The 24,798-nt window shown below is 50.7% G+C and overlaps 1 protein-coding gene across 4 annotated transcripts in view; it reads left to right on the top strand.

Moving 5' to 3' along the window:
* Positions 1 to 23,911, top strand: part of RUBCN (rubicon autophagy regulator) — an 86,922-nt gene extending 63,011 nt beyond the window's left edge. For all 4 annotated transcript variants that reach the window (XM_029063418.1, XM_029063410.1, XM_029063405.1 and 1 more), the window contains 8 exons: positions 6,172 to 6,304; positions 7,908 to 8,053; positions 9,512 to 9,576; positions 10,126 to 10,364; positions 11,662 to 11,723; positions 16,603 to 16,756; positions 20,050 to 20,143; positions 20,371 to 23,911. In XM_029063418.1, the coding sequence (XP_028919251.1) occupies positions 6,172 to 6,304; positions 7,908 to 8,053; positions 9,512 to 9,576; positions 10,126 to 10,364; positions 11,662 to 11,723; positions 16,603 to 16,756; positions 20,050 to 20,143; positions 20,371 to 20,534 (1,057 nt within the window). In that variant the 3' untranslated portion in view covers positions 20,535 to 23,911. The remainder of the gene's footprint in view (positions 1 to 6,171; positions 6,305 to 7,907; positions 8,054 to 9,511; positions 9,577 to 10,125; positions 10,365 to 11,661; positions 11,724 to 16,602; positions 16,757 to 20,049; positions 20,144 to 20,370) is intronic.
* The last annotated feature ends 887 nt before the right edge of the window (positions 23,912 to 24,798 follow it).

The following is a 24,798-nucleotide window of genomic DNA, read 5'->3' as shown; positions in this document are numbered from 1 at the left end:
GGGGTCGACGGCGGGATAGGCGAGACCGAGGGACGGTGAGGAGGTGGGCGGCGGAGGAGTGGAGCGTGCGGGGTGGGCGGTAGAAAGAGAGAAGGGAGGAGAGGTAGGAAGGGGTAGGGTGATGGAGAGCCTTGAAGTCTAAAGTGAGAAGTTTTTGTTTTGTGCAGAGGTTGATAGGCAACCACTGGAGGTTTTTAAGAAGGGGAGTGACATGCCCAGAACGTTTCTGCAGGAAGATGAGCCGGGCAGCGGAGTGAAGAATAGACCGGAGCGGGGAGAGACAGGAGGAAGGGAGATCAGAGAGAAGCCTGACACAGTAGTCTAGCCGGGATATTACGAGAGGCTGTATATATATAAGATATATATAAGTGCTGTGGAGAGGTGAGGGGAGGAGAGCAAAAGGAGTGAGTTGTGGTGATGTGGAAGGGAGGCAAAGCTGAGAAGCGGGGCTTAGGAGTGATAAGAACTAGGGAGAGTGAGTAGGTCCAGCCAATCCCAGGTGTCTTAGTGAAGGGACCAAGGGGAAGAGAACAGAGGCGGCGGCGAGGTGCCAGCAGAACCAGTTGAGCAGACTCAGGGCGGAATGGTCTTTGATCTCTGGGTCTGCTCTTCATCTCCCCTTAGTTTACCACACCATGCGGGCGCAGTGGAAAGAGCACGGGCTTTGGAGTCAGGGCTCATGAGTTCGAATCCCAGCTCTGCCACTTGTCAGCTGTGTGACTGTGGGCAAGTCACTTAACTTCTCTGTGCCTCAGTTCCCTCATCTGTAAAATGGGGATTAAGACTGTGAGCCCCACGTGGGACAACCTGATTCCCCTGTGTCTACCCCAGCGCTTAGAACAGTGCTCTGCACATAGTAAGCGCTTAACAAATACCAACATTATTAAGTCAAGAAGTTGTGCAGGCAAAAAAATCTCAGGAGATTCAAGAAGGGTTAGTAATGGTCCATCCTTGCTTTTTGGAGGGAAAATCTAATGACATTGAAAGACTTGAAAAGAGTATAAGTAGGCAGGGACATTGAGAACAAAATAGGTTAAAATTGGCAGGTAGATGGTAAGAAGGACAACCTCGTCATCTTCTCTGCGTTTTTTGGTACCACTGTCAGATAGCGTAATGGGTGAGATGGGTCATCCAATCAGTCAATCAATCACTGACACTTACTGAAAGCTTACCATCTGCCTAGCACTGTAGTAAGTGTTCAGGAGAGTATGATAGGGTAGGTAGGCAAGACCCCCTGCCTTCAAGGAGCCTACAGTTTATTCATTCATTCAATAGTATTTATTGAGCACTTACTATGTGCAGAGCACTGTTCTAAGCACTTGGAATGAACAAGTGGGCAACAGATAGAGACAGTCCCTGCCCTTTGATGGGCTTACAGTCTAATCGGGGGAGACGGACAGAAGAACAAGAACAATGGCAATAAATAGAGTCAAGGGGAAGAACATCTCGTAAAAACAATGGCAACTAAATAGAATCAAGGTGATGTACATTTCATTAACAAAATAAATAGGGTAATGAAAATATATACAGTTGAGCAGACGAGTACAGTGCTGTGGGGATGGGAAGGGAGAGGTAGAGGAGCAGAGGGAAATGGGGGGAAAGAGGGTTAAGCTGCGGAGAGGTGAAGGGGGATCAGTAAAGGGAGTAGAGGGAGAAGGGGAGCTCAGTCTGGGAAGGCCTCTTGGAGGAGGTGAGTTTTAAATAGGGTTTTGAAGAGGGGAAGAAAATTAGTTTGGCGGAGGTGAGGAGGGAGGGCATTCCGGGACTGCGGGAGGACGTGGCCCAGGGGACGACGGCGGGATAGGCGAGACCGAGGGACGGTGAGGAGGTGGGCGGCAGAGGAGTGGAGTGTGCGGGGTGGGCGGTAGAAAGAGAGAAGGGAGGAGAGGTAGGAAGGGGCAAGGTGACGTAGAGCCTTGAAGCCTAGAGTGAGCAGTTTTTGTTTGGAGCAGAGGTTGATAGGCAACCACTGGAGGTGTTGAAGAAGGGGAGTGACATGCCCAGATCATTTCTGCAGGAAGATGAGCCGGGCAGCCGAGTGAAGAATAGACTGGAGCGGGGCGAGAGAGGAGGAAGGGAGGTCGGAGAGAAGGCTGACACGGTAGTCTAGCCGGGATATAACGAGAGCCTGTAACAGTAAGGTAGGCGTTTGGGTGGAGAGGAAAGGGCGGATCTTGGCGATATTGTATAGGTGAAACCGGCAGGTCTCGGTAACGGATAGGATGTGTAGGGTGAACGAGAGAGACGAGTCAAGGATGACACCGAGATTGCGGGCCCGAGAGACGGGAAGGATGGTTTTGCCATCCACGGTGATAGGGAAGTCTGGGAGAGGACCGGGCTTGGGAGGGAATATGAGGAGCTCAGTCTCGCTCACGTTGAGTTTTAGGTGGAGGGCCGATATCCAGGTGGAGACGTCCCGGAGGCGGGAGGAGATGCGAGCCCGAAGGGAGGGGGAGAGGACAGGGGCGGAGATGTAGATCTGCGTGTCATCTGCGTAGAGACGGTAGTCCAAGCCGTGAGAGCGAATGAGTTCACCGAGGGAGTGAGTGTAAATGGAGAACGGAAGAGGGCCGAGAACTGACCCTTGAGGAACTCCAACAGTTAAAGGATGGGAGGGGGAGGAGGCGCCAGCGAAGGAGACCGAGAATGACCGGCCAGAGAGGTAAGAGGAGAACCGGGAGAGGACAGAGTCCGTGAAGCCAAGGTGAGATAAGGTATGGAGGAGGAGGGGATGGTCGACAGTGTCAAAGGCAGAAGAGAGGTCAAGGAGGATCAGAATGGAGTAGGAGCCATTGGATTTGGCGAGAATGAGGTCACGGGTGACCTTAGAGAGAGCAGTCTCGGTAGAGTGGAGGGGACGGAAGCCAGATCGGAGGGGGTCCAGGAGAGAATGGGAGTTAAGGAGTTCTAAGCAGCGATCGTAGACGACTCGTTCTAGGATTTTGGAAAGGAAGGGTAGTAGGGAGATAGGGTGATAACTGGAGGGGGAAGTGGGGTCAAGAGCGGGTTTTTTTAGGATGGGGGAGACGTGGGCATGTTTGAAGGCAGAGGGGAAGGAGCCGTTGGAGATTGAGTGGTTAAAAATAGACGTTAAGGAAGGGAGGAGGGCAGGGGCGATGTTTTTAATAAGGTGAGTTTAGCAGGGGAGAGCGATATTAAGATAACTCAGAGGACCTGTGTTCCAATCTTGGGTCCACCAATTGCTTGCTGTGTGACAATGTGCCAGTCACCATTTCCTCACCTGTAAAACAGTACACAGTAAAATTGTAAACAGTACCTGTTGCCCCTTCTACTTAGACTGTGAGCCCCACGTAGGACTGTCTGACCTGCTTCTCTGGTATCTACTCCAGCACTTAGAACAGTTCATTCATTCATTCAATAGTATTTATTGAGCGCTTACTATGTGCAGAGCATTGTACTAAGCGCTTGGGATGAACAAGTCGGCAACAGATAGAGACAGTCCCTGCCGTTTGACGGGCTTACGGTCTAATCGGGGGAGATGGACAGACAAGAACAATGGCAATAAATAGAGTCAAGGGGAAGAACATCTCGTAAAAACAATGGCAACTAAATAGAATCAAGGCGATGTACAATTCATTAACAAAATAAATTGGGTAATGAAAATATATACAGTTGAGCGGACGAGTACAGTGCTGTGGGGATGGGGAGGGAGAGGTGGAGGAGCAGAGGGAAAAGGGGAAAAAGAGGGTTTAGCTGCGGAGAGGTAAAGGGGGGGTGGCAGAGGGAGTAAAGGGAGAAGAGGAGCTCAGTCTGGGAAGGCCTCTTGGAGGAGGTGAGTTTTAAGTAGGGTTTTGAAGAGGGAAAGAGAATCAGTTTGGCGGAGGTGAGGAGGGAGGGCGTTCCGGGACCGCGGGAGGACGTGACCCAGGGGTCGACGGCGGGATAGGCGAGACCGAGGGACGGTGAGGAGGTGGGCGGCAGAGGAGCGGAGCGTGCGGGGTGGGCGGTAGAAAGAGAGAAGGGAGGAGAGGTAGGAAGGGGCAAGGTGATGGAGAGCCTCGAAGCCTAGAGTGAGGAGTTTTTGTTTGGAGCGGAGGTTGATAGGCAACCACTGGAGTTGTTTAAGAAGGGGAGTGACATGCCCAGATCGTTTCTGCAGGAAGAGGAGCCGGGCAGCGGAGTGAAGAATAGACCGGAGCGGGGCGAGAGAGGAGGAAGGGAGGTCAGAGAGAAGGCTGACACAGTAGTCTAGCCGGGATATAACGAGAGCCTGTAACAGTAAGGTAGCCGTCTGGGTGGAGAGGAAAGGGCAGATCTTGGCAATATTGTAGAGGTGAAACCGGCAGGTCTCGGTAACGGATAGGATGTGTGGGGTGAACGAGAGAGACGAGTCAAGGATGACACCGAGATTGCGGGCCCGAGAGACGGGAAGGATGGTCGTGCCATCGACGGTGATAGAGAAGTCTGGGAGAGGACCGGGTTTGGGAGGGAAGATGAGGAGCTCAGTCTTGCTCATGTTGAGTTTTAGGTGGCGGGCCGACATCCAGGTGGAGACGTCCCGGAGGCGGGAGGAGATGCGAGCCTGAAGGGAGGGGGAGAGGACAGGGGCGGAGATGTAGATCTGCGTGTCATCTGCGTAGAGACGGTAGTCCAAGCCGTGAGAGCGTATGAGTTCACCGAGGGAGTGAGTGTAAATGGAGAACAGAAGAGGGCCAAGAACTGACCCTTGAGGAACTCCAACAGTTAAAGGATGGGAGGGGGAGGAGGCGCCAGCGAAGGAGACCGAGAATGACCGGCCAGAGAGGTAAGAGGAGAACCGGGAGAGGACAGAGTCCGTGAAGCCAAGGTGAGATAAGGTATGGAGGAGGAGGGGATGGTCGACAGTGTCAAAGGCAGCAGAGAGGTCAAGGAGGATCAGAATGGAGTAGGAGCCATTGGATTTGGCAAGAAGGAGGTCATGGGTGACCTTAGAGAGAGCAGTCTCGGTAGAGTGGAAGAGACGGAAGCCAGATTGGAGGGGGTCTAGGAGAGAATGGGAGTTAAGGAATTCTAAGCATCTATTGTAGACGACTTGTTCCATTGCAAGCACTTAACAAATATAATAATAATAATGAAAAAAATTGCAGGTGGGAGAAGCAACAGAATATAAAAATAGGTACATAAGTGAAGTAAGGGTCGGATGAACACCTAAGTGTTTAGTAGGTACAGGTTCAAGTGCATAGGTGATGCAAGGAGAGAAAACAGGGTGGGCAGATGAGAGATTAGTCTCTTTCCACTGGCTCGTTCTCCCATCTGCATCATCTGTGGCCTTGGACCTGTGACCTTTGGGCTTTTGATAGTCGCCCCACCCTCACCCCACAGCATATATGTACGTGGCTTTAAATTATATAATATAAATCACTTATTTATAGTAATGTCTGTCTCCCCCTCTAGACTGTAAGCTCGTTATGAGTAGGGATCGTGTCTGCTGATTCTGTTGCATTGGACCTACCTCAAGCTTAGTACAGTGTTCTACTCATAGTGACAGCTCAATAAATGCCATCGATTGAGTGATTGACCGGAAACCTTCCTGAAGGAGTTATGGGTTTTGAAGATGGGGAGGACAGTTGTCAGATATGGAGAGGGAGGGAGTTCCAGGCAGATGAGCGGGTGTGTCATGATATGTCTGTCATGAGGTCTTACCCTGGAACAGAAAACTATAGAGTCCCAGGTAAGCGAGATGGAGGGGTCCAGAATGACAGTCTAGGTTTCTCCATTCTTTGGCTTTGGCTCTGGGGGATAAAAGCCCTGATGCCCTGGTCCTGGGGACATCCTAGGAGTTGGATTGCACAGGCGCCTGGGAGCGCCCCACCTAAATGCCTCCAGGAGCCACAAAATTATCTCCCTGCCATCCACAGCTGTTCGAAGCAGCCCCAGGAATCCCCCCGTAGCTTCTCCGGTCCTGAGCTTAGAATCTCTCTGAGCAACAATATCTTTTTTTCCTCCAGAAAGACCCCGAGATGGGAACGGAGCCTCTTTCTAGGTCACAGCAAGCCAGAGTAGATGCAGAAAGACACACCAGATTTCAGTTGAGATCACTGACCCGGAAATGGCCCCATCCCTGTTCCCCTGTTCAGAGTATCCCATCTGAATTTTAGGCTGTTTCTCTGGTCCGCCTGCCCCCGTGGCCACCCCCTATACTCAGTCTCTGGGTTTTCTCTTGTTTTTCAGCTCTCACTGCTTCCTGAACTCCACGTCGGCGGAGGCAGTGGCCATGGGGCTCCTGAAGCAGTTTGAGGGGATGCAGCTTCCGGCTGCCTCAGAGCTGGAGTGGTTGGTCCCAGAACACGACGCCCCACAGAAGGTGAGGACAATCCCAGGGAAAACGAGTTAGTCTGCTGCCTGCTGGGCCACCACTTCCAGGGCTCTGGCATCAGAACCCCCCCCCCCAGAGTAATGGCCTAAGTACCTGGAGCCCGGGTTTGGCCTGCGTGGACCGTTAGAGTAGAAGGAAGGGGACTGAGCAGGCCTCAGGGCCCACCTGTTTGGGACCTCTTCAGCCTGGTGGGATGGGGGCTTCCAGGGAGAGGGGCCCAAAGAGCACAGGTCTGGGAGCAGAGGTCCTGCTACTTGTCTGCTCTGTGACCTTGGGCAAGTCACTTCACTTCTCTGTGCCTCAGTTCCCTCATCTGTAAAAGGGAGATTAAGACTGAGCCCCACGTGGGACAACCTGATTACCTTCTATCTACCCCAGTGCTTAGAACAGTACTTGGCACATAGTAAGCACTTAAATGCCACAGTTATTATTTTACATCTCCGGGCACACACACTAACACATACAAACAACCCGGCCTGTGGAGAAATTCCTCTGAACTTTCTGGGGCTAGAAATCTCAAAAGCTCTAACAGACGAGAGGATAGTTCCAGCGCCCCTAACCTGGCTGTGAGGCCAAGCCCCCTGGGCTGGGGTTGGGCTATGGGGTGTGGTCCTGGGGTCCAGCCAGGACTCTTCTGGGCCCCAGAATTTGGGCCTGCGCTGGACACCGTTGTAAGAGAGTAGTGATGGAAAACTTTCACTGAGCCACTGCTGAAGCAAGATTTTAGGGCTCTATTTCAGCTCTGGGCGCTCATACCAAAGAGCACTACATTTCTCTGCATTTTCTTAGGTGATCATGAGTCCTTGCCCCACTGGCCTAAGCTGAGCCTCCTGAAGCTTCCTTTGAGTCCTCCACCATGATATAGCCTAGCTGTTAAGGGCACCCCAGTGCTCGCCAGTGAACCAGTGTCCACCCCCAGAGGTTCATTTGATCTGTGCCCGTCCTGATGGCTTGGGTCCTCTTAGGGCAGAGCCAGAAGACTCAAATTGTGGCTGGCCCAGGTGGAGAAGCAGTGGATAGAGCAGAGAGGCCTGGGAATTAACTGTGGCTCAATCTCCCACTAGTCCTTCAGACGAGAGGGGATACAACCCCTGTCAAAGGAGACCTATCCTTTTGATTTCGACTCTTGGTGTGATGTCATTCATGCTGGCGGATCCTTCTCCCAGATGTTTCACTGGTGAGCTGACTGCTGGTGAGCTGACAGATGAAACCTTGGGCTGCAGACACTCCTTCAAATCAGTCCCTGAAATGCAGTCACCGAGTCTAGAGATTCGGGTCCCGGCTACAGGGGCAAGTGAGGGGAAACGAAAGCACGACACCCCCCCACCCCCACCTGACTGTCGTGGGATGAGACGTCCCAGAACTTGCTGGGAGCAAAGTCGTGTGTAGAAGTGAGAAGGAAGGCGCCCCATGAAAGTCAGAGAATAATGTAACCGAACAAGCCCCAGAAGGTCAGCTCATACGAAGTGTCAGCCTGGCCAGTACACACATGGTTGCTCGGGCATGCTTCACAGCGTGCTTTCTTTCTTACTTGGTTCCGGGGTTGAAGTAAGGTGGATATAAATCTGGTACTGGTCCTCTCTCTCCCCAGCTCCTGCCCATTCCTGACTCACTGCCCATCTCCCCAGATGATGGGCAGCACGCTGACATCTACAAGCTGCGCATCAGAGTGCGAGGAAACCTGGAGTGGGCCCCGCCCCGGCCCCAGATCATCTTCAACGTCCACCCGGCCCCCACGTAAGGTTCCGATCCCCACTGTTCTCTCTGTGAAAAGTCATGATTCTTCAGGTTCCTGCCACCCCTCCCTTCCCTCAGGACTTCCCACCCACTCCAGTCCCCCACCTCAACTCTCTTATCCAGGGACCGTGAGCAGGGAACCTGTCGAGTGGGCCCCGCCCCGGCCCCAGATCATCTTCAACGTCCACCCGGCCCCCACGTAAGGTTCCGATCCCCACTGTTCTCTCTGTGAAAAGTCATGATTCTTCAGGTTCCTGCCACCCCTCCCTTCCCTCAGGACTTCCCACCCACTCCAGTCCCCCACCTCAACTCTCTTATCCAGGGACCGTGAGCAGGGAACCTGTCTGTCCAGCTCTCTTGCATTGTACTCTCCCAAGTGCTTAGTACAGTGCCCTGCACACAATAAACCCTCGATAAATACCATTGATTGATTGAACCGGGCCTGGCCAGGGGAGGCTCCCAAGGCTGGAGCGCTAGCCATCTTGATCCTGAAATGTTCTTCACCAACAGTATTTTTTTATGGTATTTGTTAATAATAATAATAATAATAATAGTGGTATTTGTTAAGCGCAGACTATGTCTCAAGCACTCTACTAAGTCCTGGCTTAGATACAAAGCGATCAGGTCCCACATGGGGCTTACAGTCTAAATAGGAGAGAGAACAGGGATTGAATCCCCATTTTGCAGATGAGGGACTTGAGACCCAGAGAAGGGAAGTGATTTACACAGCAGGCAAGTGGTGGAGCTGGGATTAGAACCTAGGTCCTCTGACTCCCAGGCCCGTGCTCTTTTCCAGCCACTCTGCTTCCCACAGTTGTAGCTAGTCTGGTTTTTTTCCTGCCGTTGGTTCCCTTCCCAACGTCCCCCGCTTCTTGCCTTGAGCTCATTGGAAGCCTAGCCATTGTTTAGTGAGGGTCCTGCCTTCCCTGGGTCAGGAGGGCAGCTCCATTCCAACTGTGTTTTATTGGGATCCTTTAGCTCCCCACCACCACTCAGCTCCTAGCTGGGCCATGGAGATAGTCAGGTGGCCAGACCCCTTCTGGTAATTGATTTCCCTTCTCATCCCAGTCTGGACCAGGGTGCCTTCATTCTTTCATTCATTCTTTCAATCATATTTATTGAGCGCTTACTGTGGGCAGAGCACTGTACTAAGCGCTTTGGAAAAGTACAATTCACTCCACCACCACCACCCCCCCCATCTCTCCCCAAGCCGGGGATCCTCGGGGTCTTTCCTTTGCCCTCACCCCTGCAGCTTGGGACACTTCTCCAAGAACCATCTGACACTGTGAGCTCCTCTTGACTGTAAACTCCTTGTGGGCAGGGAACTTGTAGCAACTCTGTTGTACTGTACTCTCCCAAGCACTTAATACAGTGCTCTGCACTCAGTAAATGCTCAATAAATACCCTTGATTGATTGACACTTTCCATCCCCTTCACCTCCCTCTCTCCTCTCTATAGAAGAAAAATTACCGTGGCCAAGCAGAATTTCCGCTGTGCAGGCTGTGGCATCCGAACGGATCCCGGTAAGTCCTCTCAGCCAGACTTCCCATTCCCCACAACTCATCCTCGGAGGAGGAGGGTCAGTGAGAGAGCACTGGGAAAGGTTGAGAGGTCTCTGAAACCTGAGTCCGAGGCTCTAGTTCACAACCATTTATAGCTGATTTTAATATCTGTCTCCTTCTCTAATCTGTAAACTCCTTGTGGGCAGGGAACATCCGTACCTACTCTTTTGTCTCGCTGTCACCCAAGCGCTCTGCGCACAGTGAGTGCTCAGCAAATCCCACCGATTGACTGATTGGGGGCATTGGGACCAAGGAGTCGAGGGTGCCCGATGGGATGAGTAGAGCGTAGCAGAATGGAGCTGCTGACCGGCGGGGAGGGGCTCCTGGGCCCCGGGCACATCGCGGGCAGTTAGCTACCAGGCAGCCGGGCCCTTTGAGGCACAGATCCCTCCCCAGGTGGCTGGCCACTCATTATCCAGTGCTTAGAACTGTGCTTGGCACAGAGTAAGAGCTTAAGAAATACCGTAATTATCATCATTATTATCCCCCGACCCTGCCCCCTCTCTCCAGATTACATCAAGCGTCTGCGGTACTGCGAGTACCTGGGCAAGTACTTCTGCCAGTGCTGCCACGAGAACGCCCAGATGGTCATCCCCAGCCGTATCTTGCGCAAGTGGGACTTCAGCAAGTATTACGTCAGCAACTTCTCCAAGGACCTGCTCACCAAGATCTGGAACGACCCCTTATTTAACGTGCAGGACATCAACAGTACCCTCTACAGAAAAGTGAAGCTGCTCAACCAAGTCCAGGTAAGACCCAGAGAGGGTTGGGGAGGTGACCACGCCTGTAGACGCCTCCGTCCCCTCCCTCTGTTAACCGCCATCTTCATCATTGTTAACAATGGTGTTTATTGATTGAGTGCTTAGTGTGTGCAGAGCACTGTAGTAAGCGCTTGGGAGAGAACCGGACTGTAAGCTTGCCGTTGGAAGGGAACGTGTCTACCAAATCTGTTGTACTCTTCCAGGAGCTCAGTCCAGTGCTCTGTAAATACCATTGATTGCTTGGTTAACAGAGTTGGTAGACACAGTCTCTGCCCAAAATGAGCGTCATCTTTTTCCATTTCCTAACAAGGGCTCCAGTGTTTTCCTATTCCCCCATTCCTCCGATTCTCCCGGTCTCCAGAAATCTAGGTGACCCAATTTTAGGTTGAGGACGGAATTGACTGGCTGTCTAGGCCAGAGAGACAGCTTCATGCCATGGGGACTCATCAGGGGCAGGATTTTTCTTGGAGCCTAATGACTCAGGATGCCTGAGTTATCTCCCCATTTCAGTATATGATTGTGAGCCGACCAACTTCACCATCTGTCCCTCATTCCTCTTCTTCCTCCTTCTGCCCCCCCACCTTTTTTAAATTGTATTTTTTTAAGCGCTTAACTGTGTGCCAAGTACTGTACTAAGCATTGGGGTAGGTACAAGCCAATCAGGTTGGACACAGTTCATGTTCCACATGGGGCTCAGAGCTTTAATCTCCATTTTACAGATGAGATAACTGAGGCATAGAGAAGTGAAATAATTTGCCACGGTCACAGAGCAGACAAGTGGTGGAGCTGGGATTGAAACCCAGGTTCTCTGACTCCCGAGCCTGAACTTTTTTCCACTTGGTTGACCCCTTTCCTCTGTGCCACTAGGTCACATGGAGGGTAAGTGGATGGGCACAGGCAGACTCACTTGGGGGTTACTCTTCCATGGTATAGGGGCACTGATTGAAACTCCTGCTGCATCCAGCAGCTCAAGATATCCCACTCTGCCACTTGTCTGCTGTGTGACTTTAGGCAAGTCACTTCACTTCTCAGTGCCTCAGTTACCTCATCTGTAAAATGGAGTATAAGACTTGATCCCTCTGCGGGACAGGGACTGTGTCCAAACCGATTTGTTTGTCTCCACCCCAGCACTTAGTACGGTTCCTGGCACATAGTAGGCGCTTAACAAATACCACAATAATTATAATTATTACTGGGCCCCGGGGGGTGGGGGGAGCTCCCCTGAGGTCTGCCGTTCTGATATGGCAGCTACTTCCTTTTTCTTCTCTTCCCTCCCTCTCTCCAGCTGCTGCGGATCCAGCTATTCCACATGAAGAACATGTTCAAGACGTGCCGCCTGGCGAAAGAGTGAGTTCTTTGGCCGGGGATGGCGAGGGGGGGGTCACAGACTGCCTTGGCATTTCCCTGTCCGCAAACTTTCCCTTCAGAAACCCATCCGGTAGGAGAAATTGTGGTATTTAGAAAGGTTTATGGAGACCTGTGCAATACGTGATAATGAGACCGCAGTCCCGATCCCACAAGGGAATGGCCATCTAAGTAAATGAAGTCGTTCAATCATTCAGTCGTATTTATTGAGCACTTTTGGGGTTCAGAGCATTGTACTAAGCGCTTGGAAGAGTACGGTACAACGATAAATGGACATGTTATGGATAACCCATAGATTACAAATCCGACGGACCGAGCGGAGTGTGTTACAACAAGGAGCTTAAGAGTCGTTGCAGGGCTCAGTACATAGGGCAACTGCAGCCCCCTCCCAGCATCATAAATCTTAGCAGGGCTCCCACGGGGGTCACCCACGGAGGGATGACCAGGTGCTACTGTGAGTGCTAGGCCAGCCACCCGAACATCCCAGTTACTCTGGATGTTTACTTGGACAGTAATTCTGGTATTTGTTAAACGCTTACTGTGTGCCAGGCTTTGTGCTAAGCGCTGGGGTGGATACAAGCAAATGGGGTTGGGCACAGTCCCTATCCCACGTCGGGCTCCCGGTCTCAATCCCTGTTTCACAGATGAGGAAACTGAGGCACAGAGAAGTGAAATGACTTGTCCAGGGTCACGCAGCAGACAAATGATGGAGCTGAGATTAGAACCCACAACCTTCTGACTCCCAGGCTCTTGTTCTATACACTACGCCATGCTGCTTCCCATATAGCTTGTATTTGACTCGCTTATATACCTCTTTTCCCAATTTAGCAAAATCTAATGCAGTAGAATTTCAGAAATGGTGATTAAATCACCACCCCTACAGGCATTCTAGCCTGGGAGAGCAGTTGCAAATTCTCTCCCAATTACCTTCTTTGCAGTTTCACACTGAACTGGTTCTCCTCTTATCTCTCTGGCTGTTCATTCTCCTTCTCCTTTGCAGTCTCCTCCTCTGCCTCCCACCTCCTAACTGTGAGGGTCCCACAAGGTTCAGTTCTGGGTCCCCTTCTATTCCCTATCTACACCCACTCCCTTGGAGAGCTCATTCACTCCCATGGCTTCAACTACCACCTCTTTGCAGCCGATGCCCTAATCTACATCTCCGCTTCTGATCTCTCTCCCTCTCTCCAGTATAGCATCTCCTCCTGCCTTTAATAATAGTAATGTTGGTATTTGTTAAGCACTTACTATGTGCCGAGCACTGTTCTAAGCGCTGGGGTAATCAGGGTAATCAGGTTGTCCCATGTGAAGCTCACCGTCTTAATCCCCATTTTACAGATGAGGTAACAGGCACCGAGAAGTTAAATGACTTGCCCAGAGTCACACAGCTGACAGGTGGTGGAGCCGGTATTAGAACTCATGACCTCTGACTCCTAAGCCTGTGCTCTTTCCACTGAGCCACGCTGCTTCTCTCTACTTGGATGTCCTCCCATCACCCCAAACTTAACATCTCCAAAACAGAGCTTCTTATCTTCCCACCCAAACCATGTCCTCACCCTGACTTTCCCATCACTGGAGATGACACCACCATCCTTGCTGTCTTATAAGACCAGAACCTTGGCGTTATCCTTGACTTCTCTCTGTAATTCAACCTACATATTCAATCCATCATTAAATCCTGTCGGTCCCACCTTCACAACATCACTAGAATCTGCCCTTTCCTCTCCATCCAAACTGCTACCGTGTTAATACAATCACTCAACTTATCCCTCTTGGATTACTGCATCAGCCTCCTTGCTGAGCTCCCAACCTCCTGTCTCTCCCTACTCCAGTCCATACTTCACTCTGCTGCCCAGATCATTTTTCTACAGAAACCATCAGGACATGCCCCCTCCCCGTCCTCAAAAAAACATCCACCTCTGTGTCAAACAAAAACTCCTCACCATTGGCTTCAAAGCATTCCACCTTGCCCCCTCCTGCTTCACCCTGCTTCTCTCCTTCTGCAACCCAGCCCACACATTTCGCTTCTCTAGTGCTAATCTTCTCACTGTGCCTCGATCTACCCATCTCAGTCTGGCTCACATCCTGCCTCTGACGTGGAACGCCCTCTCACCTCAAATCCTACAGACAATTACTCTACCCCACTTCAAAGCGTTTTTGAAGGCACATCTCCTCCAAGAGACCTTCCCAGACAAAGCCCCACTTTTCCTCATCTCCCACTCCCTTCTGCGTCGCCCTGACTTGCTCCCTTTGCTCTTCTCCCCTCCCAGCCCCATAGCACTGTGTACATATCTGTCATTTTGTTTATTGTGGGCAGGGAATGTCCCTGTTTAGTTCTGTATTATAATAATAACAATAATTATGGTATTTAAAGGCGTACTATGTGCCAGGCACCGTACTAAGTACTGGGGTAGCTACAATTAAATTGGGTTGGACACAGTCCCTGTCCTAAGTGGGGCTCACGGTCTCAGTCCCCATTTTACAGATGAGGTAACTGAGGCAGGGAGAAGTAAAGTGACTTGCTCAAGGTCAGAGTGCTCAAGGTCACACAGCAAGCAAGTGGTGGTGCCGGAATTAGGACCCCTGACCTTCTGACTCAGGCCCCTACTTTATCCATTATACCTTGCTGCCTCTCTACTTCTGCTTTTCTGTTGTACTTTTCCAAGTGCTTAGTACAGTGCTTTGCACATAGTGCTCAGTAAATATTATTGAATGAATGAACGAACTATTTGAGAGAAGTGCCTTTTGATTGAGGAAGGCAACTATTTCCTCCAGGGAGACAACCCTTTGCTTGAGGGATGTGCCTTTTCTCCAAAAAAAATTCCTTTGGGATCTTCTAAACTAAAAGCTTCAACCCCCAAGTTTTTCTAATTTCCAACAAGGCCCCGAAGGAAAGTTGGTTAGGTTTCCCCATGCCTCAAGTTGCAGGTTTCCTGCAACTGACCAGGTGACTTCCAAGGATAGTTTAGAGATGGGAAAAGTATTAGAAACACCAAACTAATAAGACGACTCTCAACCTGTGGAGCTACCCAGAATCAGTTAGGAATGTCTCTTCACAATGCCCAGTACACGTTTTTCACAACACTGGCCAGTTCATTTAACGTCACTCATTCTGCATATACTTTCAGACACACGGATACAGCCAATCACGTTTATCAAATGAGCTATCAATTTTCGTCACCCAGGACCAATGCCTAAATCCTTTTTCAACATTCTCATTCCTTTCTGCCATATTTGGATTCTCTCTCATCTATATTCACTCCCCCATTATCTCTTTAGAGGTGATCCTTTAGGGCCTTTCACTCTTTTCCATCTTTACAACCTTTCCTTGTTCCTAGTCCATCCACGTGCATATACATAATCTCTCTATAGGCATCACCTCAAATCTCTTTGGTGTTCCTCCATTCTGCAAACAAGAGGGGGACCTTAATCCCCCTCTACACGCTGCTAGAGAAGCAGCGTCGCTCACTGGAAAGAGCGTGGGCTTTGGAGTCAGAGGTCATGGGATTGAACCCCGGCTCTGCCACTTGTCAGCTGTGTGACTTTGGGCAAGTCACTTAACTTCTCGGTGCCTCAGTTACTTCATCTGTAAAATGGGGATTAAGACTGTGAGCCCCACGTGGGATAACCTGATTCCCCTGTGTCTACCCCAGCGCTTAGAACAGTGCTCGGCACATAGTAAGCGCTTAACAAATACCAACATTATTATTATTATTATTATCCCAACAAATTCACACAGTCTTTTCAACTCTTAAAGCAGAACGCTGTACACCTTCACACTCTCTACACCCAATCCCAACACATTCACACAATCTTTTGGAGACTTTAGAACAGAAGGGAGATGTCCTCAGATTGCCATCAGGGACTTTTCTTCATCAAAGATGTTATGTAGCAATTGTATTTATTGAGCACTTACTGGGCTCAATAAGCACTTGGGAAAGTTCAGTACAACATTAAGCAGACACATTCCTTGTGCACAATGAGCTTACAGTCTGTGGGGTGGAAGAGAGACAGACATGAATACAAATAAAATTACAGAAATGTCCATAAGTGCTGTGGTTCCAGTCCAAAAGGTCTGTCTCAGACACTGATCTCTCATGTGAGGCTGGTTTTCTCAGGCTGGGTCTGAGCACGGAAGATGAGCATTCTGGTGGTGGTCTTTCCTGCCAGTCAGTCAATCAATCACCCACTTTACCTACAGGAAAATTTCTTTACTCCTCTGGATTATCTGCCTTGGTCAAAAATGCCCTGGATTTCTCCCCAGCGAGCCAGCATTTGTAAACAACCCACCCACAGGAATCAGTGGACTGGGCCTGCCTTTGTAATAATAATAATAGTACTTGTTAAGTGCTTACCATGTGCCAAGCACTGTTTTAAGTACTGGTGTAGATACAAGTTGATCAGGTTGGACATCGTCCCTGTTCCACACGGGGCTCACACTCTTAATCCCTGTTTTACAGATGAGGTAACTGAGGCCCAGAGAAGTTAAGTGACTTGCCGAAGAGGCAGGCAAGTGGTGGAGCTGGGATTAGAGCAGTACGGTAACAGGGCGGCCTGTGGTGACTGACCCACTTGGGCCACGTATCATCAGAGTGAGCTCAAAGTGTACCATCCCCCACTCTGGAAAACCCCGCTTTAGCTGGAAACCCACTGGCTTTCCTCCTTTGGAGAAGAAAGGGCTGCTGTGTCCAGGCTGTGGGACTCAGGTCTCCCTAGGGTTGGCTGATAGCTGCACACTCATTCCCCCCTCTGCTGACTCCCCTAAAGAAAGAGACTGCCTCTCCCCCACCCCCATCCTGTTTTTCCCTCCTTACCAGGCTCTAACCAGCAGCCTTGCTGATTTCTTCTCCCTTCTCACCTTTAGGGTCCTGGACTCCTTCGACATGGTCCCGGGTCACCTGACAGAGGATCTCCACCTGTACTCCCTGAGTGACCTGACAGCCACCAAGAAGGGCGAACTAGTGCCCCGGCTCGCAGAGCTCACCAGGGCCGGTGCCCTGCACGTGGAGTGCTGCGTGGTAAGAGTTTCCCTCTTGCTCTGGCATCCACTGAGAGCCGGGCACAGAAGCCCAGTTACAGGGCTACAGGCATCAATCAGTGGTATTTATTGAGCACTTAATGGGTTCAGAGCCCTGTATTAAGTGTCTGGGAGAGTAATAATAATTGTATGTATTAAGTGCTTCTTATGTGCCAGGCACTGTACAAAGCATTGGGGTGGATCAGGTTGGACACAGTCCCTGTCCCACATGGGGCTCACAGTCTTAATCCCCGTTTTACAGACGAAGCAACTGAAGCACACAAAAGTGAAGTGATGTGCCCAAGTCACACAGCAGACAAATGGCGGAGATGGGATTAGGATCCTTCTGACTCCCAGGCCTGGGCTGTATCCACTAGGCCCCACTACTTCTCTACAACAGACTTGGTAGATTTGTTCCCTGATCACAAGGAGTTTACAGTCTACAGTCTACTACAATCTAGTAGATAGTCTAGTAGACAATCTAAATAAAGATAACCCAACAACTGGCTCAGCTGGACAAGCCTAACTTTCCCAAAGACTCAGGGAAAATGAATTATTGAATAGCCCAATGGAGCGCAGGGGAACTAGTGTCTCCTTGAAAAGCTCCACGTTTTCCGCATCGGAAAGACGTGTGCTGGGAAATAAGAGCTGGAACCTCAGGGATCTGTGCCTGGGTGACACACCCATGTCTCCTGTGTCCGCTTCTCCCCAGAGATACAGAGGCCTGCATTCTCAGCTCAGGTAATGGTACTCCCAAAGTCCACAAGTGAGACCAGCCCTCTGGGGAGCATAATGAGCATAATAAGCCCCCCAGAGGGAATGGGGATTTCTCTGCTTCTCCAGCCTACATACAGTGTGAAAATGAAGTTGCTAACCTGAATCGTTGCTGATGGGGAACTCTTTACATGTGTTATTAGTTGAGAGAGGGTGAGGTGAGGGGCTTGTGTTTTCAGTTTTATACAAAATCATTTCAGGTGCAGAAGAGGGAAATGCTTTGATTTGTAGAGAACTATCTCACTCTCCCCATCACCCCCCACCAAAGAAATTCAAAACCCGGGCCTCTTCAGTTGATCTTCAGTCCCTCCCAAATGCAACTCCATCAGAAACAATGCCCAGTTCTGCCCCAAGATTGAGCTTCTGTTTGAACATTGTTATGGTATTTGTAAAGTGCTCACCATGTGCCAGGCACTTTACTAGGTGCGGGAGTAGATACTAGGTAATCAGGTCGGAAACAGCTTCTGTTCTACATGGGGCTCACAGTCTAAGAGACAGGGAGAAGAGGAATTGAATTCCCATTTTACAAATGCGGAAACTGAGACATAGCAGAGAAAAATAATAATAATAATTATGGTACTTGTTAAGCACCGACTGTGGGCCAAGCACTGTTTAGAACAGTGGATAGATACAAGTTAATCAGGTTGGACACAGTCCATGTCCCACATGGGGTTCACAGTCTTCATCCCCATTTTACAGATTTCATTCATTCATTCACTAGTATTTATTGAGCGCTTACTGTGTGGCAGAGCACTGTACTAAGCGCTTGGAATGTACAATTTGGCAACAGAGACAATCCCTGCCCAACAACGGGCTCACAGTCTAAACGGGGAGACAGCATAACTAAACAAGACATCATCAAGATAAATAGAATCATGGAGATATACACCTCATTAACAAAATGAACAGGGTAATAAATAATATATACAAATGAGCACAGTGCTGAGGGGAAGGGGGAGGAGCAGAGTGAGGGAGCAGGTGGAATGGGGAGGAGAGGAGGAGCAGAGGGAAAGGGAGGGCTCAGTCTGGGAAGGTCTCCTTGAGGAGGTGAACTCTCAGGAGGGCTTTGAAGAGGGGAAGAAAGTTAGTTTGGCGGATGTGAGGAGGGAGGGCATTCCAGGTCAATGGTAGGACGTGGGCCAGAGGTCGATGGCAGGACAGGTGTGAACGGGGGACCGTGAGGAGGTGAGCGGCAGAGGAGTGGAGTGTACGGGGAGAGTATGGAGAGCTTTGAAGCCAAGAGTGAGGAGTTTTTGTTTACTGCAAAGGTTGATAGGCAACCGCTGGAGGTTTTTGAGAAGGGGAGTGACATACCCACAGCTTTTCTGTAGGAAAATGATCTGGGCAGCGGAGTGAAGAATAGACTGGAGCAGGGAGAGACAGGAGGAAGGGAGATCGGAGAGGAGGCTGACACAATAATCCAGGCGGGATGTCGGGATATTGTGAGAGCTTGTACCAGCACGATAGCAGTTTGGATGGGGAGGAAAGGGCGGATCTTGGCGATATTGCGAAGGTGAGACCGGCAGGTTTTGGTGACAGATTGGATGTGTGGGGTGAATGAGAGAGCAGAGTCAAGGATGACACCAAGGTTGTGGGCCTGTGAGACGGGAAGGATGGTAGTGCCGTCCACAGTGACAGGGAAGTCAGGGGTTTGGGAGGGAAGATAAGGACCTCGGTTTTAGACATGTTGAGTTTTAGGTGGCGGGCAGACATCCAGGTGGAGATGTCCTGGAGGCAGGAGGAGATACAACCCTGGAGGGGGAGAGAAAGGGGGAGGAGATGTAGATTTGGGTATCATCTGCATAGAGATGATAGTTGAAGCTGTGAGAGTGAATGAGTTCACCAAGAGAGATGGAGATGTTATAGATGGAGAACAGAAGAAGGCCAGGAACTGACTCCTGAGGAACCCCTACAGTTAGTGGATGGGAGGGGAAGAAAGAGACCGCGAAGGAGACCGAGAATGAACAGCCAGAAAGATAAGAGGAGAACCGGGAGAGGACAGAGTCCGTGGAGCCAAGGCGAGATAAGGTGGAGGAGAAGGGGATGGTCGACAGTGTCGAAGGCAGCTGAGAGGTCGAGGAGGATTAGGATAGAGTAGGATGATGGAACTGAGGCCCAGAGAAGTGATTTGCTCAAGGTCACACAGCAAACATGTGGCCGAGCCAGGATTGGAACCCAGGTCCTTCTCACTCCCAGGCCCGTGCTCCCGCACTAAGCTACGTGACTTGCCAGGGGCACACAGCAGGCAAGTGATAGACCTAGGATTGGAACTCAGGTCTTCTGACTCCCAGACCTCCTGCTCTTTCCACTAGACCAGACTGTTTCTTTAGCTGCAACCAGATCTCCTTCCATCTTCACCGTGAGGCAGATAGAGGGGAAGGCATTGCCATCAGCATTCCTGGGCCCAGTCAGGCAGCGAGAACTCCTCTGGATGCCCTTCAGGTTCCCTCCCTATTCCCACCACCCTCCACTGGCCAGTGATCTATGGCCTCTCACCTTTTACTCGTTTGTCCCCCTCAGCTCTGCCAAGCCAAGGGCTTCATCTGCGAGTTCTGTCAGAATGAAGAGGACATCATCTTCCCCTTCGAGCTCCACAAGTGCCGGACGTGTGAAGGTGAGACCCAGAGAAAGCGGGGAATGCAGAGCCGGTGTCTCTCCCCACCCCCACACACCCCTCTTAGTGGCTGGCGGATGCTGCTTTTTACAGTTCCCCGAGTTTCCCGGCAGCAGGAGCTAGCGGCTGGGGTTGGGAGCGACTGCAGAATTCCCAGATGTGCGCGTGCAGCAGCAGCAGCAGCCCTGAAATAACAGCGTCGGTATGCCCATCTCTCTTCTTTTCAGAGTGCAAAGCTTGTTACCACAAAGCCTGCTTCAAGTCCGGTAGCTGCCCCAGGTGTGAGCGGCTGCAGGCCCGACGGGAACTGCTGGCCAAGCAGAGCCAGGAGTCCTGTGTTTGGGATTACGAGGAAGAGCTGACTGAGGCTACCGCTTTGGAGGCCACATGAAGGAAGGATGCGGCAGGTCCCAGACCCTCAGAACTGACCCGATACCTGGACTTTCCCCTCGTTAATTTTTTTGTTGTTGTTTTAAATTTTTATTTTTGTACACCTGTGGCCTCAAGTTGTGGCTCCCCTGCCTGGCTTGGGTGGCCACTGCGGATAGTTCTTGGGGGTGGTGGATCTCCGTCGGAGCTGGCTTCCCCACAGGCCCGTGATGAGTGGGAGGAGGGCTGGCCCGGGCCCATTGCCGTCCATCACCTTTTCTGGGGCCAGGTCAGACTTCTGGAAGTCACTCGCTGCCCTTGTGTCCCCCCAGCGTGCTTGTCCACCATTGTTTCTTGGTGGGGTGACTAGAGCTCTTAAAACAGGCCTCTCTTGAGACCCTGGAGAACCTATCCGCTTCTCCTTTGCTGCTGAAACAGGGCGATGGCTCTCCTGAGCCCTGGAATTGGGTTTAACGGTGCCCTGGCAGGAGCATCAGAAAGCAGGGCACTGTCAGCACTTTGTCCAGCTCAACTTGCTTCGGAGTTCAAGAGAGCCAGAGAACCCTTCCCCTCACCAAATCAGGGGTGGTCCTGGCCCAGAAGCAGGGCTAGGCTGATTTGATTATTTTTCTTACTGAGAAGGCCCAGGGGAAAGTGAGGCCTCAAGCTTGCTCCTTAAGCGTTCTTGTTGGGGCAAGGATTAAGCACTTTGGTAAGCCCCGCTGGCATCAGCTCACCCCACAACAGGCACGAGGAGGACCCTCGTTGGCCGCCGGCAGCTTCTTAAAGAGGATTAACCGCGACCGGAGGGACCAGGCAACCCTTTGTGGCTGTAGCAAGCTGGTCGGGTTAATCATCTAAGCTGGTCTTGCCGATTCTTAGGGGCAGTTTTTGGAGCTGCTTAACTTTCATGAGCTCCCTAACAACACTCCCATACCACCACCGCTCTCCCACTTGGCCCCCCTAGCAGGGAGGTGGCTCACTAGGGCAGGTGGCTGGGAAAGGGCGCTGTTGCTGGGATCACCCTTCTAGAGCTTCTCCCCTCTAACCTGAGCAGCAGCCAGAGCCCATTTTAGGGGAGCGGAGGGTGGTAATTGTTGTCCTTATCCTAGACTGGCAGCCAGCCCTCACGTGAACCGGGTCTCCCGCTTCTCCTCCCCCTGACACTTTTGACCCGGCGAGGATGGGCTGGTCGAGAGTCAGCGGGTACCCATGACCATTCCAGCGTTTCAAACGTTCTACTGGGGCTGCAGCCTTTCTCACTTCCCACTCCCCCCCCCCCCAAACTCGGGACTGATTTTGACCAGAGATGCCAGAGAAAGGAATCCTTTCCCTCCTGGGATAGAGGTTAGGGTATCCTGTTGGCATCTTCTATCCCTGATAGTAGTTGGAGCGGTTACAGAGTGACTCACAGGCCTGCTGGCTAGCGCTCAGCCCTCAGCGCGCTGTACTGAGGGAGGCCAATCTCCCCAGATGACCAAGTTGGAGGTGGCCAACTCTTCCATAGGCCGGGGCAGAGAGAGCTTGAGCTCCTTCCGCTCCTTGCTGGGCAGCTGATGACTGACATTTGGAGACCGTAGGTAGAAGCGAGAGCTTGGTGGGTTTTTTGGCTTCTAACGAGCCCAGATCTCTTGGAACTCCCAGCAGTGGAGAAAATAAAGTATTGAGTCTCTCCTCTCCTACGTCTCCTCCCCCAGCACCTTTTGACCCAGGAGGGCACCTGGAAGGTTCCTGAGGAGACGAGTAGCTGAGTTGTCACAGGGAGAGAAAACCTGTTCCCACCCATCTCCAGGGGTAGAGCATTACCAGTTATGCACTGAAAACTTTTCACCCAGCTGCTAACCCTGACCCTGCTCAATCCCCTTTCTTGTATTGCTCATTTTTCATTCACCTTTCATATTTGTAGTTGGGTGGAAAGGTGGAGGATTGAAGAGTTTTGAACGAGTTGGCAGGATTTTTTTTGTTTTTTTAAGGTTTGCTTTAAGTGGTAGAGGATGATGATATCCAGGGCAGCAGCAGTAATGTCCCCACTGACAGGTCAGGGCTAAGAGGGCAGCTGCTCCATGGGCTGCGAGTCCCCGGGTCCTCATCCAAATCACTGGCCTCCCCTTCGCCACCGTCCATTTGTTTCTGTCCACAGTGCTTGTCTCTAATGTGAGCCGTTCTGGGTGTCGTCCCAAACAGCTGAGCTGAAAATCATGAATGGGCCGAGTTGGGCATATGGATCTTAGGGAAAGGAGAAAGGAGCAGTTTTGAGAGAGGAGGAGACAGGCTTCAATCTGGGCTTCTAGGAAAAGTGGGATGAGGTTTGTTTCGGTTCTTTGTTTAGGACTCATAAGGCCACGTATGTCCCTGCTCCCCAGAAACCCACTTTTCCTTGCCTTGAGGCCCGTGCTGCTTTGCCGTTAGGGCTCTCCTTTGGCCAGGACCGGTTGGTGCCTCGGGGAAGTATTCCACATCACATCCGTCGTAGCCCCGGACGAAAGCTGTCGGCTCCTGGCAAAGCTCCGGAATCCCTATGAAACCACACCGGGGAGCAAGTGACAGCTGGCTGCGCCCCTTCCTCCTCTCCTCTCAAACTTTTGGACCAGGGGCTCCCCAGAAAGTGGATCAGAAGTAGCTTAGCCTTTGACTTCAGCCGCTCAGGTTTTAGGAGAGGTCGGGATCTGGGTTGAAACACAACCGTTCAGCTGATGTGGAAGAGAGTGCGAGCTGGACATCTCAATTGTCGCTCAAATCATCTCCCTTTCCCTGTCGTAATACCATCAGACTGAAGGAAAAAACTCTTTTGTGGTCTATTCCCGTCGGCTCAGGCTCTGCGGTCGGAAACCACCATCTTTGTCTGCAAAACAGTTTCGGCCCCTAGTTTATTCAGTTCCCTGTCTTCCCCAGTGCAGTTCAGGTGAGATTGAGGAACTAATTGTCATATCCCCCTCAGAAGGCATGAGGGGGTGTGTGTCTGAGCTGTCTTTTTTAAAAAAAAATAAATAAAAGCACTTTGCAAGTCTTTAGTATTTGAAACCCCAGTGTTGGTTGGAAAGGAGGTTCTGTGTGCACTGATCTATGGAGGGATGGATGAGGACAGGAGGAAGGAGAGCAAGCAGTGAAGGGGAGGAGATGTCATGCACTTTCCTGCTGCTTACAGAGGTGAAGATGGGATCCAAGACAGCTGAGGGGTTGAAGGCAAACATTCTACACCAATGAGGCTGGGAGTGACTTTCTTTGCTAAGGTATTTGAGCATGTCGTTGAACAAATATTGTAAATAGAGGGGGTGCAAGTACAGATGGTCTATATGCTATAACGCACCTTGTGTTCTGACCCGGAATTCTGCGTGCTGTATCCTTGCTCAGCCTAACAGTCTGATGCCATCCGTAATAAACTAAACTAATGAGACTACAGCCTTTGCCTGCCTTTCTTGGATGTTGCTTGTGAGGATTAAATTAAAATAAGAAGATAGGGGTACATAGAACACTCCCAAGATTCAGTCCCTTCTCTCTAGAAATAACCCAGGAAAGAATGAAATCCCCGCCCAATACCTTCATTTTTCTCACCTGCAGGTGATCATCAGTGATACATGGGTGATTGGATGATTCAGTAGTATTTATTCAGTAGTATTTATTGAGCGCTTACTATGTGCAGAGCACTGTACTAAGCGCTTGGAATGAACAAGTCGGCAACAGATAGAGACAGTCCCTGCCGTTTGACGGGCTTACAGAGTCAGGGGTCATGGGTTCTAATCCCAGCTCCACCACCTGTCAGCTGTGTGACTTGGGGCAAGTCACTTAACTTCTCTGTGCCTCAGTTACCTCATCTGTAAAATGGGGATTAAGACTGTGAGCCTCATGTGGGACAACCTGATTTCCCTGTATCTACCCCAATGTTTAGAACAGTGCTCGGCACATAGTAAGCACTTAACAAATACCAATATTATTATTATTATTACAAAGTACTATAGGAAGCACTTGGGAGAGTACCATGGCCTGCTGTGTGACCTTAGGCAAGTCACAAAATTACTCCATGCCCCCAGTTCCCTGCTCTACATAATGGGGATAAGACACCTGCTCCCCCCTCCCCTTAGACTGTGAGCCCCATGTGGGGCAGACTCATCTGATTATATTTTATCTACCACAGCATTTAGTACAGTGCTCTGCTCACAGTAGGTGCTCAAATAGTACTGATTGATGCACTTCATAAATATTATAGTTATTAATTACATTCGTTAGAATTAGAAGTCAAAGGGAACATGAAGCCCTTGCTAGACTGGCCAAAGTAAATAAAAATTCTT

Source organism: Ornithorhynchus anatinus, chromosome 1, assembly GCF_004115215.2.
Source record: "Ornithorhynchus anatinus isolate Pmale09 chromosome 1, mOrnAna1.pri.v4, whole genome shotgun sequence".
Classification (NCBI taxonomy): domain Eukaryota; kingdom Metazoa; phylum Chordata; class Mammalia; order Monotremata; family Ornithorhynchidae; genus Ornithorhynchus; species Ornithorhynchus anatinus.
The sequence above is the reverse complement of the archived record's forward strand: the minus strand, read 5'-3'. Positions and strand labels throughout refer to the sequence as shown.